At 38.1% G+C, this 12,876-nt stretch overlaps 1 protein-coding gene across 1 annotated transcript; it reads left to right on the forward strand.

Annotated features, from left to right (window-relative positions):
* Nucleotides 1-8,510: 8,510 nt before the first annotated feature.
* LOC135103994 (uncharacterized) lies at nucleotides 8,511-9,766 on the forward strand. The gene is made up of 2 exons (XM_064010858.1): nucleotides 8,511-8,861; nucleotides 9,524-9,766. Exons 1-2 carry the CDS (start codon nucleotides 8,532-8,534, stop codon nucleotides 9,692-9,694), a joined length of 501 nt encoding a protein of 166 aa, XP_063866928.1. The 5' UTR covers nucleotides 8,511-8,531; the 3' UTR covers nucleotides 9,695-9,766.
* Nucleotides 9,767-12,876: the final 3,110 nt, after the last annotated feature.

Here is a 12,876-nt window from a genome sequence, read left to right on the forward strand (position 1 = left end):
GCAGTGGACTAATTAATTATTCTTTACAGGGTCTGTAACTCCTTACATTTAATTTATGTTAACTTTACTTACATATTTTTTCCTTTAGTTTATGAATGGGAGGAAGGTTTAATATTCATATCTTAAGAGATGCTTACTTTCTTTTCCGCATTGCAAGTTTTAGTGATTAATACTCACAAATGTGTATTATTTACTTAATGGCTTGTTAAAGCAGGTTGTTTTTGTGTTGCTTTTTTTTTTTTTCTCATGCTAGGATGAAGTGTTACTAATGGAGTTTATTTTTTACATATGTTTTATATATCATTACAGTTTTGAGGGGAGCTTTCTGTTAAATGTTCAAGTGAAAAGCATATTATACTATACGAGTAGATAATAAAAATTATAGTGTTTATTTTTTTTATTTTATTTTTTTTTTTAATGCAGTGAAATGTAGGGAACATTTAATTGTATATGAATATATTGAATTTATTACCTATTCTCTCCCTAACCTTGAGACAGCAGTAGCTAGCTGCTAGTATTAAAGGTACTAATGATTCATCATCTGCCTAAGAAAGACTAAATAATTAGTCATTTAATTGACTAACCTATGATCCACTTTACTAATGTGGTTAGTAGAAGCAGTGAACAGTACGAAGGCATTAGTCAGATATATTTGAGTAAGACCATACTCAGGTTGAGTGCTCAGTTAGTCACAAATTGACTAACATTATGTTAGTCACTGTGACTAATGCTGCCACTCGTTCTAGACCCCATGTGTTTTACTAAGAAAAGTTAGTCAGCACGACTAACTTTGGTTTTGTGTGATATATAAAGGTACTAGGCCTTGCTGGCGCCCGAGAGTGTAAGAAAGGCGGGAAAAGTGAGTGGCGAGTGTGTGGGGCGACACTGTACCCTCCCCACGGTTTTGGAGGACAAAGTGAAAGATGGAGGCGGAAGGAAGGGCCAGTGAGCTGCGTATGCTTCACCTCTGAGTGGACGTAGGGGAAAAAAAAAAATGACACGTTTCGGAAATAACTTGTATCATAAGTAGAGAACGTGCATCCACGTTCTCTACGTGGATGCACGTCCACGTTTAAGCAGCCGCGCATTGCAAGGCCACGAGAGTACGTGGTATGATCGCAAGTGACACGTCCGGAAATCAGCGTTTAATTGCGTGTGTCTTAATAGAAAAAAATAGCTGATTTCCAAATTATACATCAAAGTATGACCTCGTCTAGTTCAGAAGAGTCCTTCGTATAAATGCACTGGTGTGTGTATGTGTGTGTGAGTGTTTTTGCTAGTTATCTCTCTCTCTCTCTCTCTCTCTCTTTCTCTCTCTGTCAGGAGTTGCACAGGTCTTCAAGGGTATTTTTACGGTTTTAGTGACAGATTAACAACATTTCTACATTAATAACAGGAGAAACACCATTGAAAACCCTGATAATCATCTTTATAGCTTTGAAAAACAGTCATGAGGAGAGAGAGAGAGAGAGAGAGAGAGAGAGAGAGAGTAGGAGCCAGGGTTGCCAGGTCTGCGGCAGTATTCCCGCGCACTTTTACTCCAAAAAGAGCCCAAAACCCGCGGACTCCACCCTCCAAAAGAGCCCAAAAAGAGCCCAATATTTTATGAATAATATGCATGTTGTGTTAAAAACGAGAAAGGTAGAAAACGAGACATACTTTACTTAAACCTATAATAATAATAATGATAATAATAATAATAATAATAATAATAATAGTGATAGTAGTAGTAGTAGTAGTAATTGTTGTTGTTGTGGTAGTAGTAGTAGTAGTAACAGCAATAATAAATAGTATTGTCAGTAATTTCGTCTATTATCAATGAATATTCAATTTTGCCAATGTCACAACACATTTCCTTCAGCATACACGGTGCTAACACTTTGTTTACGAGTGCCGTGCATTTTGTCCTATGTAAGGATATATCCTTACCAGAAACATCTTTTACTAGCTCACCCATGTGTTCGATTGTCCTGACGCTTGAATGACAAGCAATGTGAGCTGCTAACTTCAGCTCAGCAACTTTTGCATCACTAGTGACTTTTGTTCTTGATAACCCTGATTGAAACAGAGTCCTCATGTTAGAAAATGGAGCAGCATTTTTCTAATGCTTTGCTGTTAGACCATGCTTGATAAGGTCACTGTGATGGGCTCTGATCACAGTTTTGCAAAATTTGCAGGATGCATGAGTATCATCGCCGGGTATACTCCTTATCCACGTCTTGAGCCCGTCCTCTTGTTCCCACTCTTTACAGTATCTTTTGCTGTATTTCGACCACTTGCTCATGTTCACTTGAGCGTACACACGTATGCACGTGGCCTGTATCCAGTATACTTGTATCTCCTCCAGGCAGGCTGAGGCAGCTATGAGGCTGAGAATAAACTGGCTGTGTTTCAGTGTGTGTGCTGTGAGGTGAATGTGGAAATTATGGGTGCGGCATGCAGGTGTTCAGGATGGGTGTCCTACAGTCTTAATGAGGTCATGCGGCCCCAGTAGTAATCCCCTTAGGGAGAGGGGAGACTTGTTCACACCCTTCTGCTGGCTGACCTGGCGCCATTCCTTAACATATGAGTGAGTCTACTCCCTGATTTGGTATGTCGGGAAGGCAAGAGTATATTATATATTTTCAAATATAAGTAGCCCAGAAAATAGCCCAACTGCGGTAAAAAGAGCCCAAAAAGCGCCAAACCGCGGACACCATATTTTTCACGCCCAATACCAGGAACGACTCTGGTAGGATAATTTCAGTTGAGCCTATTCTGCCCTGGTTCGTGTTTGCTGCGGTGACACGGTGCCGCACTGAGTGAAGATTGCGTTTATAATCACTTATCGGTGGAGTGGGGAAAGGAGAGTCAGGAAGTGAGGATATTTATATTATTTGACATATTATTTGATAGCATGTCAACTTTTGTGTGTGTGTGTGTGGGTGGGTGTTGGATCAGTGACAGGTGGCGCTGGGGAGTTACCACTGCGAGCGGCTGGCTGGCTGCAGTGTTTTGGTCAGCACTGGTCAATCTTGCCCTACACGCTCTATTAACTAGTGTTTCCGTCTTCCCGACACCTTCTTCCTGCACCAAGCACCGTCAAGCATCACCAGAGAGGCACGAGTACGTAAGATGAGTCTAGCGGGGCCAATCTCTCCTCAGTCAGCCTTACTGCCTTCACAACACCCTAATCCTCCCTGTAGTGTCTTGTATTCGTTTATTTAGGATTCATTATTCGTTATTTAGTTTTTTTAGGGGTTAATTATTTATATTTAGGTTTTGTTTACGTCTGAGTCTGGAAAGAGTTGGAAATTTATTCAAATATTTAATGTTCGCTAATATGTAAACAAGCCCTCAGCTGTGTTATTAGCCATTATTTGCCTCGTCTCTCACTTATTGTAAGCCTAACATATCACAAGATGGATCCACATGTCTAGCCTTCATATCCGCTGGTCAGATATATCCGTCATTGCCTGGTTTTGGTGTTATATAGGAATAAATAAGGCAACATGGCCGCCGGCTCCCCCACTGAGGTCGCCCCCGAGGGCCGTCATGATGGACTGGCACCTGTTCCGGCTTGTTGGTTCCAATATTTTTTAAAATTTTTCTGAATTAATTTATTTGGCTTGTATAGTAAGATTTTATGGTTTCTAAAAATATTTCGTTGCTTTTGAAGAGTTTTTCTTGCTTCAGTTAAGTAAATGTGCTGAATCTGGTGGTGTTTTTTATGTAAATAAGGGGCAGTTTGTACGGTGAAATTTACCCAGCCTGGTTTTTGGCTTTTTTATTTGAGGCTTTAATGAAGATTTTATTGCTTCAAAAAATCGTTTATGATTTTTAAAGTATGTTGCGTTCCTGTTGAGTTAAGTATGTGGAATTTGATAGGCTTATTGTCCCGTTGAAAGTGGTGATTTTGTCATTTTTTAGCTTCTTTATTTTTTTATTGTAGCTTGTAACTAAGTGTGCATTATTTTAAAAAATAGTTCAGATTTTTTAAAATGTTTTTTTACCAGTGTAAAGTGGAATAGGTGGACTTTTCAGTGTTTTTAATGGTGTGAAAATTTCCAACACTTTTTCCATATTTCACATAATATTTCTTTATAACTACTGAGACTGGAGGTGTTTTGATATTGTGAATATTAATTAAAGTAATTGTCAAGTCAGAATATATAATGCATTCGAGCCTAGCTTCATTTTTTCTATGGGTCAATTTCAAAATGAAATACATTACGTACGTATGGCAGCGGGGCGCCGGCACCTCGCCTGTGACGTCATCAAGGATTCGGGACTCTGTCTGCTCCAGTGTCTCCTCAATATTTACCGTAATTTCCAGTGTTTTCCAAGTGTTTCCAGCTGTTTCTAAAGTCAGGCGTGTAGATAGTTGTAGTAGAAGGAAGAAAATAAGAGAAATGAAAGAGGAGAAGGAAGAAATAAAAAGAAATGGAGGAGGAGGCAAAACAAGTAAACAATATTTAGCTTAGTTTCCCTTTCTGCGCTGCAGTTCTCTGTAATATTTGGTGTGTTTTGGGTGTTTTATGTGTTTAGGATGTATGTAGGAATATTGTGGGGTGTTTAGAGTGTGTTTTGGTGGTGTTTAGGTGTGTTTTGGGTGTATATTTGCTGTTATCATTGTGTTTTGGGTGAATTTTGGGTGTTTTAAATGTGGTTTAGGATGTTTTTAGTTATATTGTAAGTGGTTTGAGTCGTGTGGGGTGTTTTGAGTATATTGTGGGATGTTTCTGTGTGTTATGGGTGTGTTTGGGGGTATATTGAGGTGTAGTGAGTTTGTTTTGGGTTTATTTTCTGTTTTAAGTGTTTCGGTGAGTTTGGGTGTGTGTGTCGGGTCTTTTGAGGTGTATTTGATTGTGTGGAAGTAGTTTTGGGTCTTTAAGGGTGTGTTTGTGGCGTGTTTGTGGTGTTGAGTGGTGCTTTAAGTGTGTTTTGGATGTTTTGATGTGTTTTGGGTGTGTTTGATGAGTTTTGGGGTGTTGTAGTGTATTTTGGGTGTTTTAAATCTTTTGAGTGTGTTTGGATGAGTTTTAGGTATATTGGGGTGCTTTGAGTGTGTTTTGGATAAACTTCGCGTGATTGGGGTGGGTTATTTGGATATTTTTAGATGTTACAGGGTGTTTTCAGTGAATATTCAATATTTGGTTGTGTTTAGGTGAGTGTAGTGGGTATTTTGGGGTGTTGTGATGTGTTTTGGTTGTGTTTTGGATGTTTTGAGTGTATTTTGAGTGTGTTTTGGTAAGTTTTGTTGCATGTAGGGATGTTGAGTGTTATATATATATATATATATATATATATATATATATATATATATATATATATATATATATATATATATATATATATATATATATATATATATATATATATATATATATAATGGGAAGGCAATGAGAAGAGGGACAAAAGAACATGGGATGCACCGCCTGTGTTCATACCGGGATCTGATGTCAGTTCTTGTGAAGGGCCAGAATGCATATTCCTGAAGTCTGGAAGGAGTCGTCCGCCAGCCTGTATGGACACTAGGCTGTAGCTCCAAAACTAACTGTAGGATTCTCTCTAAAATAGTCTCATTGAGATTCTTGCACAAAATTACCTATACGTAACTTAATCTAACCTAACCTAACCGCTACAAGAGTAAATGGGCCGAAACATTACCAGACTTCAGGAATATGCCTCCAGAGGGATACAGGTTAAGGTCGCTTCACACACATCAGTGCCGTATTCGTTCCATGCTGTTCAGTGCTTCAGTGTCAGTAAAAAAAAAATTCATCATTTTGGAATTCAGCGGAAGTATTTACACACGTCCGGCGAAGTACCGTGTTTTGACAGAAGTGATTGTTACGTCTCCGTTCCGTGAAATGGAATATCGTCGTCACTGGTATTTTAAAAATTTTCACGGATGTCGGACAAGTGTTTGAAATAAAATAGAAGAAATTGAAATGGTGATAAATACTCTTTTTAATTGATGTAATTAATCACATTGTACATTATACTTACCACAACACACCACATCACACCACACCACATCATAACACACCACACCATACCACAGCACACCACACATCACTGAGCAATGTCATCAAACAGTTTTTGGACATTCTTAAGTACTGGAAAATTTTTGTTTCATCATTAATTAATTCCTCGCACAGAGTAGCAAAATCTCCTTCAGTTTCTCTTTTTCTTCCACGATTCTGGGCTTGTTCCTCCCTCTCCTCCACCCTCTGACTACTTCATGCCTCGTATTAAAATTCTTCGTAATGATGTTTTCCATGCCCTCGCTGGCCTAAACCCTCAGAAGGCTTATGGACCTGATGGGGTCCCTCCTATTGTTCTCCGAAACTGTGCCTCCGTGCTTGCACCTTGCCTAGTCAAACTCTTTCAGCTCTGTCTGTCAACATCTACCTTTCCTTCCTGCTGGAAGTTTGCCTACATTCAACCTGTTCCTAAAAAGGGTGACCGCTCTAATCCCTCAAACTACCGTCCTATTGCTTTAATTTCCTGCTTATCTAAAGTTTTTGAATCTATCCTCAACAGGAAGATTCTTAAACATCTATCACTTCACAACCTTCTATCTGATCGCCAGTATGGGTTCCGTCAAGGACGCTCTACTGGTGATCTTCTGGCTTTCCTTACTGAGTCTTGGTCATCCTCTTTTAGAGACTTTGGTGAAACTTTTGCTGTTGCCTTGGACATATCAAAAGCCTTTGATAGAGTCTGGCACAAAGCTTTGATTTCCAAACTACCCTCCTACGGTTTCTATCCTTCTCTCTGTAACTTCATCTCAAGTTTCCTTTCTGACCGTTCTATTGCTGCTGTGGTAGACGGTCACTGTTCTTCTCCTAAATCTATTAACAGTGGTGTTCCTCAGGGTTCTGTCCTGTCACCCACTCTCTTCTTATTATTCATTAATGATCTTCTAAACCAAACTTCTTGTCCTATCCACTCCTATGCTGATGATACCACCCTGCACTTTTCCACGTCTTTTCATAGACGTCCAACCCTTCAGGAGGTAAACATATCACGCAGGGAAGCCACAGAACGCCTGACTTCTGATCTTTCTAAAATTTCTGATTGGGGCAGAGCAAACTTGGTATTGTTCAATGCCTCAAAAACTCAATTCCTCCATTTATCAACTCGACACAATCTTCCAGACAACTATCCCCTCTTCTTAAATGACACTCAACTGTCCCCCTCTTCTACACTGAACATCCTCGGTCTGTCCTTTACTTATAATCTGAACTGGAAACTTCACATCTCATCTCTAGCTAAAACGGCTTCTATGAAGTTAGGTGTTCTGAGACGTCTCCGCCAGTTTTTCTCACCCCCCCAGCTGCTAACTCTGTACAAGGGCCTTATCCGTCCATGTATGGAGTATGCTTCACATGTCTGGGGGGGTTCCACTCATACTGCTGTTCTAGACAGGGTGGAATCAAAAGCTTTTCGTCTCATCAACTCCTCTCCTCTAACTGACTGTCTTCAGCCTCTCTCTCACCGCCGCAATGTTGCATCTCTTGCTGTCTTCTACCGCTATTTTCATGCTAACTGCTCTTCTGATCTTGCTAACTGCATGCCTCCCCTCCTTCCGCGGCCTCGCTGCACAAGACTTTCTTCTTTCTCTCACTCCTATTCTGTCCACCTCTCTAACGCAAGAGTTAACCAGTATTCTCAATCATTCATACCTTTCTCTGGTAAACTCTGGAACTCCTTGCCTGCTTCTGTATTTCCACCTTCCTATGACTTGAATTCCTTCAAGAGGGAGGTTTCAAGACACTTATCCACCAATTTTTGACCACTGCTTTGACCCTTTTAGGGACTGGCATTTCAGTGGGCATTTTTTTTATTAGATTTTTGTTGCCCTTGGCCAGTATCCTTCCTACATAAAAAAAAAAAAAAAAAAAAAAAAAAAAAAACGTTTCATGTACCCACTTTTCTTTTCTTTATTTTTTGTTAAGCAAGCATCTTGCTCTTCATGAAGAATTATGACAATCATAGCCAACTCCACGTCTGAAAGGGATATGTGTGCATAGACGTCACGAAAGCGACATGGATATCACTGACACTATACGATACTAATACGGCACTGATAGGTGTGAAACCACCTTTGAGTGTACTATTCAGATAGTGTACCCACTATCTGCCAATTTCACTGGGACAAAAGCACAATTAGGTGATTGTTAAGAACAACAACAATAATAATAATAATAATAATAATAATAATAATAATAATAATAATAATATAATAAAAGGAGTTAAGCCATCTATATAGTTAGCTGGATTGATATTATCCTTATTATTGTTATCATCATTATTACATATCAAGGTATTGTGACATTATTATTAATAATATGTTATTATTATTATTATTATTATTATTATTATTATTATTATTATTATTATTATTATTATCATTATCATATTTCAGCTATCCAACATTATTATTATTATTATTATTATTATTATTATTATTATTATTATTATTATTATTGTTATTATTATTATCATTATCATATTTCAGCTATCCAACATCAAAACAGTATATGAATATGGCAAATGCTGTTTTGACATCATTTCCTGCCATCCTGAGAAACAGTGATCTCGAGGAGCATGAATTGCAGCTGCAATGGAAATTGCGCATCCAGCGCAAGTTTCAGAATTCAAGAAAGAGGCAGGATTCCTCAGTGACTGAGGTGACGTCAAGGAAAAAGAAGATCCCTTGCATAGCGCCAAAAGAGACTACGTGTCCACTGATGTATGGAGTAAAGGCTTACCTTCCACCAAGGCCCCATTCAGAAGATGATGAGTCATTAGAGAGACATAGACAGTGGCTTGCTCTACATTGGATGAAGAAAGATCCCGAGTTAGATAAGGTATGTGATATTTGTACGCTTGATTTATCTTTTTTATATTTCAGAGACTTCTTTACTGGTGTTGTTTAAAAATACCTGCTCTTATGTAAGCAATTTCAATGGTACTGGTGGATAGCCACTGAAAAATTATGCTTGTATATATATATATATATATATATATATATATATATATATATATATATATATATATATATATATATATATATATATATATATGAGGGAGAGAGGGAGGCTGGCGGGACAGTCAACTTATAAAAACTAATTTTACTTTAATGATTTCCCTCAGGCTGAACGCCTCATGCAGTTGACACTCTCTGAGAGACGCAAAAAAATAATCAATGGGAACATTCTTCTAGCAGAAATCCTGAACTTGTACCCGTGGATTCAGACTTTTGATGGCATAAGTGTGTATATATGTACACTTTATGGATTTTGCTACATATTGTTACTAATTGTCAACTTTATTTGTAGGGCTATAATGTATATAGCTATTTATATTTTATAGTAGTTAATTGATATTTAACTACTGGTACTTCCATTCTCCCTCTCAGGCTCAGAGGCCTCAGTGACGGGAGATAAGCACTCATAACTAAGAACAGTTATTGCAGATGCTAATCTCTGTAACCTTCACATATAATTATTTGATGCTTATATCTTTACAGATAATGAAGGAGTTCCTGAGATTAGAACCACAAGCGGATGAACCAGACCCAAGAGTAGCAGTTTTGAAAGGGCTCGAGAAATATAGGCTCCCAATAATTGCCATTCTCAAAAAAAGAAAAGCAGTTCCTCTGTATATGGAAACCTTACTTGAAGCTAAATCCCCACGATGAAAGTCAATGTGAGTAATGTCTAGTTCAATTTGTTCATTTCAGTAGCTGGTACCAATTTAATATATGTATCTTTTCATCATTAGCAATGCATCTTTCACTTTTATAAGCTTAGTATTCATGAAACTATGCTGCATGCAAAAACCAAACATATGATATATATATATATATATATATATATATATATATATATATATATATATATATTTTTTTTTTTTTTTTTTTTTAATGCCTTTTTTACCTTTTTTTTTTTATTTCTCTATGTTATTGCAAGTGATAAGTGAAGCTTCCTTATTACTGTTCTGAGCATTTCTGTAGATTTGTTTAGTTAGTATATCCCATAGAAATACTCATTTTCTTTTTTTGTGTGGCTTTAAAGGATTAATGGTGACATATGGATATGATCTGGGTTAAAAGCTTGTACAAATAAGGTTAAATGTCTATTTTTGCACTTGTTGTTTCCCTAAGTTTCTTAAAAGTACTGTGATATAATGATTAGCAGTGGACTAATTAATTATTCTTTACAGGGTCTGTAACTCCTTACATTTAATTTATGTTAACTTTACTTACATATTTTTTCCTTTAGTTTATGAATGGGAGGAAGGTTTAATATTCATATCTTAAGAGATGCTTACTTTCTTTTCCGCATTGCAAGTTTTAGTGATTAATACTCACAAATGTGTATTATTTACTTAATGGCTTGTTAAAGCAGGTTGTTTTTGTGTTGCTTTTTTTTTTTTTCTCATGCTAGGATGAAGTGTTACTAATGGAGTTTATTTTTTACATATGTTTTATATATCATTACAGTTTTGAGGGGAGCTTTCTGTTAAATGTTCAAGTGAAAAGCATATTATACTATAGATGATAAAAATTATAGTGTTTATTTTTTTATTTTTTTTAATGCAATGAAATGTAGGGAACATTTAATTGTATATGAATATATTGAATTTATTACCTATTCTCTCCATAACCTTGAGACAGCAGTAGCTAGCTGCTAGTATTAAAGGTACTAATGATTCATCATCTGCCTAAGAAAGACTAACTAATTAGTCATTTAATTGACTAACCTATGATCCACTTTACTAATGTGGTTAGTAGAAGCAGTGAACAGTACGAAGGCATTAGTCAGATATATTTGAGTAAGACCATACTCAGGTTGAGTGCTCAGTTAGTCACAAATTGACTAACATTATGTTAGTCACTGTGACTAATGCTGCCACTCATTCTAGACCCCATGGGTTTTACTAAGAAAAGTTAGTCAGCACGACTAACTTTGGTTTTGTGTGATATATAAAGGTACTAGGCCTTGCTGGCGCCCGAGAGTGTAAGAAAGGCGGGAAAAGTGAGTGGCGAGTGTGTGGGGCGACACTGTACCCTCCCCACGGTTTTGGAGGACAAAGTGAAAGATGGAGGCGGAAGGAAGGGCCAGTGAGCTGCGTATGCTTCACCTCTGAGTGGACGTAGGGGAAAAAAAAAAATGACACGTTTCGGAAATAACTTGTATCATAAGTAGAGAACGTGCATCCCTTAAGCAGCCGCGCATTGCAAGGCCACGAGAGTACGTGGTATGATCGCAAGTGACACGTCCGGAAATCAGCGTTTAATTGCGTGTGTCTTAATAGAAAAAAATAGCTGATTTCCAAATTATACATCAAAGTATGACCTCGTCTAGTTCAGAAGAGTCCTTCGTATAAATGCACTGGTGTGTGTATGTGTGTGTGAGTGTTATTGCTAGTTATCTCTCTCTCTCTCTCTCTCTCTCTCTCTCTCTCTCTCTCTCTCTCTCTCTCTCTCTCTCTCTCTCTCTCTCTCTCTCTCTCTCTGTCAGGAGTTGCACAGGTCTTCAAGGGTATTTTTACGGTTTTAGTGACAGATTAACAACATTTCTACATTAATAACAGGAGAAACACCATTGAAAACCCTGATAATCATCTTTATAGCTTTGAAAAACAGTCATGAGGAGAGAGAGAGAGAGAGAGAGAGAGAGAGAGTAGGAGCCAGGGTTGCCAGGTCTGCGGCAGTATTCCCGCGCACTTTTACTCCAAAAAGAGCCCAAAACCCGCGGACTCCACCCTCCAAAAGAGCCCAAAAAGAGCCCAATATTTTATGAATAATATGCATGTTGTGTTAAAAACGAGAAAGGTAGAAAACGAGACATACTTTATTTAAACCTATAATAATAATAATGATAATAATAATAATAATAATAATAATAATAGTGATAGTAGTAGTAGTAGTAGTAATTGTTGTTGTTGTGGTAGTAGTAGTAGTAGTAACAGCAATAATAAAGAGTATTGTCAGTACTTTCGTCTATTATCAATGAATATTCACTTTTTCCAATGTCACAACACATTTCCTTCAGCATACACGGTGCTAACACTTTGTTTACGAGTGCCGTGCATTTTGTCCTATGTAAGGATATATCCTTACCAGAAACATCTTTTACTAGCTCACCCATGTGATCGATTGTCCTGACGCTTGAATGACAAGCAATGTGAGCTGCTAACTTCAGCTCAGCAACTTTTGCATCACTAGTGACTTTTGTTCTTGATAACCCTGATTGAAACAGAGTCCTCATGTTAGAAAATGGAGCAGCATTTTTCTCATGCTTTGCTGTTAGACCATGCTTGATAAGGTCACTGTGATGGGCTCTGATCACAGTTTTGCAAAATTTGCAGGATGCATGAGTATCATCGCCGGGTATACTCCTTATCCACGTCTTGAGCCCGTCCTCTTGTTCCCACTCTTTACAGTATCTTTTGCTGTATTTCGACCACTTGCTCATGTTCACTTGAGCGTACACACGTATGCACGTGGCCTGTATCCAGTATACTTGTATCTCCTCCAGGCAGGCTGAGGCAGCTATGAGGCTGAGAATAAACTGGCTGTGTTTCAGTGTGTGTGCTGTGAGGTGAATGTGGAAATTATGGGTGCGGCATGCAGGTGTTCAGGATGGGTGTCCTACAGTCTTAATGAGGTCATGCGGCCCCAGTAGTAATCCCCTTAGGGAGAGGGGAGACTTGTTCACACCCTTCTGCTGGCTGACCTGGCGCCATTCCTTAACATATGAGTGAGTCTACTCCCTGATTTGGTATGTCGGGAAGGCAAGAGTATATTATATATTTTCAAATATAAGTAGCCCAGAAAATAGCCCAACTGCGGTAAAAAGAGCCCAAAAAGCGCCA

This window comes from Scylla paramamosain, chromosome 10 (genome assembly GCF_035594125.1).
Source record: "Scylla paramamosain isolate STU-SP2022 chromosome 10, ASM3559412v1, whole genome shotgun sequence".
In the NCBI taxonomy this organism is placed as follows: Eukaryota; Metazoa; Arthropoda; class Malacostraca; order Decapoda; family Portunidae; genus Scylla; species Scylla paramamosain.

Excerpts from the sequence above, each read along its gene's own strand:
- LOC135103994 (XM_064010858.1), top strand. The coding sequence starts at position 8,532 with ATGAATATGGCAAATGCTGTTTTGACATCATTTCCTGCCATCCTGAGA. Across the intron at positions 8,862-9,523 it reads AAGATCCCGAGTTAGATAAG|ATAATGAAGGAGTTCCTGAG; the intron begins GTATGTGATATT and ends ATATCTTTACAG.